We start from the raw sequence: 5,741 nt of genomic DNA on the forward strand, positions 1-5,741 counted from the left end.
GTACACATCATGTGAATCCACCAGGAGTGGCGCAAGGAGCTAGAGTACTGTGCTCTCGGGTAGCGCAGACCGGTTCACATTTTGGAGGATTGTTGGTATAAATTAAAGCACACAGAATAATCCACAAGCGCATGGATATTATACCGATGTAGCACTTTATCGGGAGTAACCAGTTTTATATCGATCTCAAGGAAACGTGTGTGAGAATAACCAAATCTAACTTATCCTAATTTCACAATCAAGGCTAGATAATAGGAGCATAGAGGAGACTACTAAGGTCTTCTAGTTCTAACTTCTATAAGCTTTGTCTTCTATTGTTTAATTCTGGGGATAATACTAGAGAAAACACAGGCAGAGTATGTTTCCGATAGCAATATTGTACTGCTAATCCTATTAATGGGAGGTGGACTACAAATGATTCAACGAGGCTATAAAAGTCACCCTCACAAGCTACCTCCGATTCTGAAAATAGGGTACATCTATGAGTAATCGAGTCTAAGCACCATGCTTACACTACGAATACTACTTTAACCCAAGAGCTACAAGGATTAAAGTACTCCAAAGAGAGTCACATACCTGAAGAACAAGATGAACAAGATGCTTATTTGAATTAGAAGTTGATTACTAGAGAAATCTCAGAAGCAAGCTCAAGAAGAACTTGATTCCACCAGTACAAGCCATAGAGAGAGCACCGACAGGCCGAGACTCCTCTAGAACTCTTCCCTCATACTCTCTCTCTATTCTAGAACTAGACTAGATCCTATGTGTAACACCCTCAGTGTTACACAGTGAATCACTTGCTAAAACATGTCATGAGCATCATACTTAAGTGATATTGCATGTGGTGTGATGGATAGGTAAAGCATTGTAACTTAAACAAGTCATAAAAACGTAAAACAAAAGTTAATTCATGATTTATAAAGTTAGCAAGTAGAGATGTTAACTAATTTTTATTGAACAAAAATGCTATAAAACATATATGTGACACCTTAATAAAGTTTGAAGTACACATTTTGTAGAAAATAATGCAACTTTTGTTTTAACAAGATAATTACGCTAGCTAACATTTCTAATGGCTTGGAAATCGAATTTGAAGCAAATCCAACTCAAGACAGTCAATTTCTTGTCTAAAAATAGATTGACAAAGCTATGTTTGGTAATTTATTCAGTAAAAATTGAGTTTAGGAGTGGTGTCATTCTTTAGCTCTTGTTGATAGCCTAACATGCCCTCTTTAGTGTAGTGAAGGTGGTTTAGGGATTGGATCAACTGTGTAGTTGTTTCGAATGCTTTAAAATCCATGCACAGCGTGTTCTCAGGTTGTTTTTCCCGGCTGGATGCGATCACCGTGCCGAGTGGCCTCGACGTCGTGGCACTTGGTGCACGCAAGCATGCACGTAGCCATGTACTGGCTCGCCAGAGCTGCTCGCACTCTGGCTGCATCACTGGCCGCCTTGAGCTGCTGCCACGCGGAGCCGTGCCAACCCAACTCGCCACATCGCGCTACCCCCGCCTGCTACCATTGTAGCATGTTGCTGCTGCCCTCCGTGACGTGCCACGACAATGCTGCTACTACTGCCGTTGCATCGCTGCACTGTGCTGCGCCACTAGCCCGCCTAGACGCTACATGCATGAGGTCGAACCGCTGTTGCCATGCCATTTATGGCACTACGGCGCGCGGGCCACGCCGACCATGAGCGCGTGTCGTCGGCTAGTGCCGGACGTGGTCGCTCTGGTCACGTCAACCATGTCCTACCATACAAGCACATGCCAAGCCTTGACTATGTCCCCACCGTGTCCCGCCCCTCCCCTTTACTCTTCTTTGTTGCCGCCGCCGAGCCATGCCAGCTGCCTGCATGCGAGAAGCCATCCCCATCAATTCCACATCCTACGCCTGCGCTCTCACGTCCTCTCGCAGCCCACCCCCACCCAGACTTGAACCGTGCAAGGCCAAGCTCCAATTTGGAGCTTTGCCCTGCCACCGCGCTATTAAGACCTGTCACCGCCCTCACTGTGGCTAGCCCCCTTCTCAACGTCTCGAGCCGAATTAGCCGCACCACTAGCCATACCTAGAACCCCTCCTCGTCATGCGCACCTAAGCCACACCTCTACCATTGCCTCCTCGCCACTGGCATGGCTGTGTCACTGCGGTGCACCATCGAGCTCGCCACGTGCACACGGTCAGGCTCGCTCGGGGCATCTCCGGCCAAAGCATCACCTCTGCTAGGTCAGTGGTGAGTCCCTGTTGCTCACCCGCTATCCCTACTGCCTAGTTAATACTGTGGCTCACCAAAACACCATCGCCATTGTCGTAGGGTGCCTACCATCGTGGAGATGCCCTTCTACTGCGTCTCAGTTTGTGCAGCCGTCACATATCGCTTCGTGTCAAAAACTAGGTGAGCATTGGCCTCATAGATAGGTCAACGTGGGTCCCATGAGGCCGATGCAAGCGCCAGTGCCACCGCTCGCTGCACCTACGCGCGCTGGGATGGTCGAGGACCATATCATTATAAAGGAGGGAGATTGCGTGGGTGTTCTTGCAAAGTTGTTGTCTATAGGAATAGTGTGAACAATGCCGTGCGAATACTAGGTAGCGTAGGGGCGTCTCAGCAAAAGAGCCAGCGCATGGGCTGTCTCCCACCGTGGGCCACGCCTATGGGCCACGCGTGCGCATGGGCACTGCGTGCAAGTGGGCCGAGTCCGCATGGTTGTGGGCCGCGCTGGTGAATTCGTTTTTCCTTTTCTTAAGGAATTAGAAATAGCTTTATGTTTTAATTTCTGAGCTAAACTTTTAAAATTAATATCAATTCACATAGGTGTCCAAAAATTGTGAAATAAATTTTGTTGAGTTCCTAAAAATGTTGTCTATTTGATGGTATGACTGGATTATGCAGGTCTGAGTTGATGCTAAGGCTTATTAAATCATTTGAGAGTGTTTATCATTATTTAGGTTAATATTTGTAGGAATTTTTATGGCAAATTGGTAATAGTTTTTGTCATGAAATTTTTATAGTAGGTTCATTGTATTATTATGGGCTCACTGTAATTTTTGTGGCCCTAGAATAGACTGAGAAATAAGGTAGTTAGGTGCTCCTTGTTTTAATATACATTAAATCGTTAATAAAAGAATAAATGCATTTTAGTTGCTAAGATAATACTTGAATGTTTCATACCTATTTAGTGGAAAGGATCGGTAGCTTAGCATCTTAGTCATTAGAATTAGCTTAGTAGCTTGATAGATGTATTGTTATTTTAAGAGTTACTGTTGTCGTAATACTAAGTGTTGCATCATCATTGCATGCATGTAGAAGCTGCTGGCTATGATTGCCTAGGCCATTGGAGGTCTCTAGAAACTCAAGCTTTGTCTGGACGACGAGCAGAGCCTGGCCTGATGAAAGGTGGAGGTGTTCCCTGGTGGCGGTCACTTGTACCTCCACCGGGGATGGAAGCACTTCGCCCACGCCCTCAACCTCCATGATAGGTTCTCTCTTGTATTGCGGTATGACGACCGGTCATAGATTAACATCAAGGTCTTTGACCTTACCACCTTCCGCAAGCAGTACCCGCACGACTTTGATGCCGGCAGTAGTCAGCTCTCCCTACCCATCATGGAGCCAAGAAGTTTTGCATTGATCCTAAAGAAGTACCACCTCACAGCGAAGTATCTGGTGAGCACTCGTGCGAGACGCAGAACGTACCGATGATGTCGCAAGTTACAATTGTCCACTTTGTCATCAATATTTTTTTATACGAGGCGAAGAACGTGCTAGTGGACTTCAAGCGACCGCACAACTACAAGCAGCAGTGCAAGGTCGAGCTGCAGATGGCTGGGCAGTCCTGGTTCGTGGGCTTGGAGAGGACCTTCACGAACAAAGTCTTGCAAGTGTCGTTCAAGTACGGGTGGGGCGCCTTCTGCGCTGACAACAACCTTAATGTCGGCGACATCTACTTCTTTAGTGTGATCCATGAGGCCACCTATAGCAATGATGATGTTAAAGAATGGGAGGAGGAGCTGGAGGATGATGAAGCTAAGCTCAAGGTGGAGGTGCACAAGACAATTGGCAGATGGAAGCCATGAACTCAGCGCAAGAGTTGACATTATCTGTATTTTGTTGTTTCATCAAAACTTTTCTATGGCCTGTCATGATTTCTAATTATCAGACTGTCTTAGGCCCTGTTTGGATGAACTGCAACTAGTTAGCCATGGCTAAACATTAGCCAATTAGTTGTTTTATTAGTCATACTTGTTTGTATCCTAAACTAATTATTGGGTTCTATGGACGAGTTGGATGGCCCCTGATAGTTACCATCACTGTATTTCGTTGTTCATCAACTCGCAGTGATCCGGATCATCTATATTTCCTAGGGTCGGACTATCCTAGGCTCCAGAAAATTTCAACATCTATACGCCCACGTCCTCCGATCAGGAAGGACGAACACCGTTAGTATACTACAGATTAGAAAGAGAACTGTAGGCAAAAGCAAACAAACAGGGCCTAGGCAGAGTTTAACCCACCTAATACAAAGTTCAACAAAAGTTAATGCAGACATATTGATTGCATGGGTTAAACTCTGTTGAGCATGGTGTAGATCAAGTTCTTTGGTCATTTGGTAGCCATTTTCTAGCCCGTGTTGGTTAGTTTTGCATGTTGGTTTCTTTCTGGTTCTCTTTCTGATTTGTAGTATGGTAAACATGCATAACGAAATTCATCCAATCAAGTTTCCTGTAGATCGATCTAATGCCTAACAGAGGAGCCACATAGCTATTCGAAGTTTACTACACACATAAGAAAGTTTGAGCATTGTATATCTGACTGGGCCGGACACATCTCATGTTATATAGGGAAACCTATTTCGTACTAGTACTTTCGTTTAATCCCTAAGGCCTTGTGTGGATATGCATGTATTCATCTCAATCCACATGTGTTGAAGTAGATTCGAGTGGAATTAAACTAAGTATCATTCCATTGCACTTCAATACATGTGGATTGAAGTGGATACACATGCATCCAAACAAGGCCTAAAGGAAACAAATAAAATTAAAACAAAACAACACAAAAGCAAAAGCAATAGAAAATCAAAAGCTATAGAATACACTATATCTGAGGACAAATTTCAAATGCCAGAATACACTACATTCAAAAAGAGTAAATTACTAGTTTCTTATTCCAATTTCCCATTCGAAAAATGGAATTCTTGGCAAAGCCTATAGTCCTCGCTACAAGGGGGAGTCAAACAATGGGAGGGAGGCTAGGCTTTGTACACATAGGGATGCCAGGGCTAGAACAGGCTTCTAACTAGTGAATATTTTAGATGGGTCGGACCTTCTGTCATCCGGTGAAGTATACAGTGGCATAGTGCGGTCCAATCCAAGCAGTCGTAGGCTCATAGCAGCCGAGGGAAGCAGCTAGCTAGAGATGGCTACATGGTTTCATAGGTTCTGATCGTCTGCACTCCCACGGTTATGTTTAATCCTCTACACTCCCAGAGGAGAAGGAGGGATGCTCCTTTCATAGAGACCTTGCACGGCTGACGAGAGTGAAGCGAATGCGGCAAAAAAGCTGGACACAAGAATTGAATCAAGAAAAAGAGCTTTTGACCACCATGACAAGCTTGACACTTGAATGCCTGGTGCAGTTGTGATAGGTCTTTTATGTATACTTATTTCACTCCAATCCAAGTAGTCATAGCAATCGAGGGGCAGACTGGTTGCTATGACACTTTATACTATCATATGAGATCA

The 5,741-nt window shown here is 44.7% G+C and overlaps 1 protein-coding gene across 1 annotated transcript; it reads left to right on the forward strand.

Annotated features, from left to right (window-relative positions):
• The first annotated feature begins 3,701 nt into the window (after positions 1-3,701).
• Positions 3,702-4,076, forward strand: LOC136468762 (B3 domain-containing protein LOC_Os02g10420-like). The gene has a single exon (XM_066467214.1). It carries the CDS (start codon positions 3,702-3,704, stop codon positions 4,074-4,076), a length of 375 nt encoding a protein of 124 aa, XP_066323311.1.
• Positions 4,077-5,741: the final 1,665 nt, after the last annotated feature.

Source organism: Miscanthus floridulus, chromosome 8 (assembly GCF_019320115.1).
Source record: "Miscanthus floridulus cultivar M001 chromosome 8, ASM1932011v1, whole genome shotgun sequence".
In the NCBI taxonomy this organism is placed as follows: Eukaryota; Viridiplantae; Streptophyta; class Magnoliopsida; order Poales; family Poaceae; genus Miscanthus; species Miscanthus floridulus.

Coding starts and splice junctions, on each gene's coding strand:
- LOC136468762 (XM_066467214.1), top strand. CDS start 3,702: ATGTCGCAAGTTACAATTGTCCACTTTGTCATCAATATTTTTTTATAC.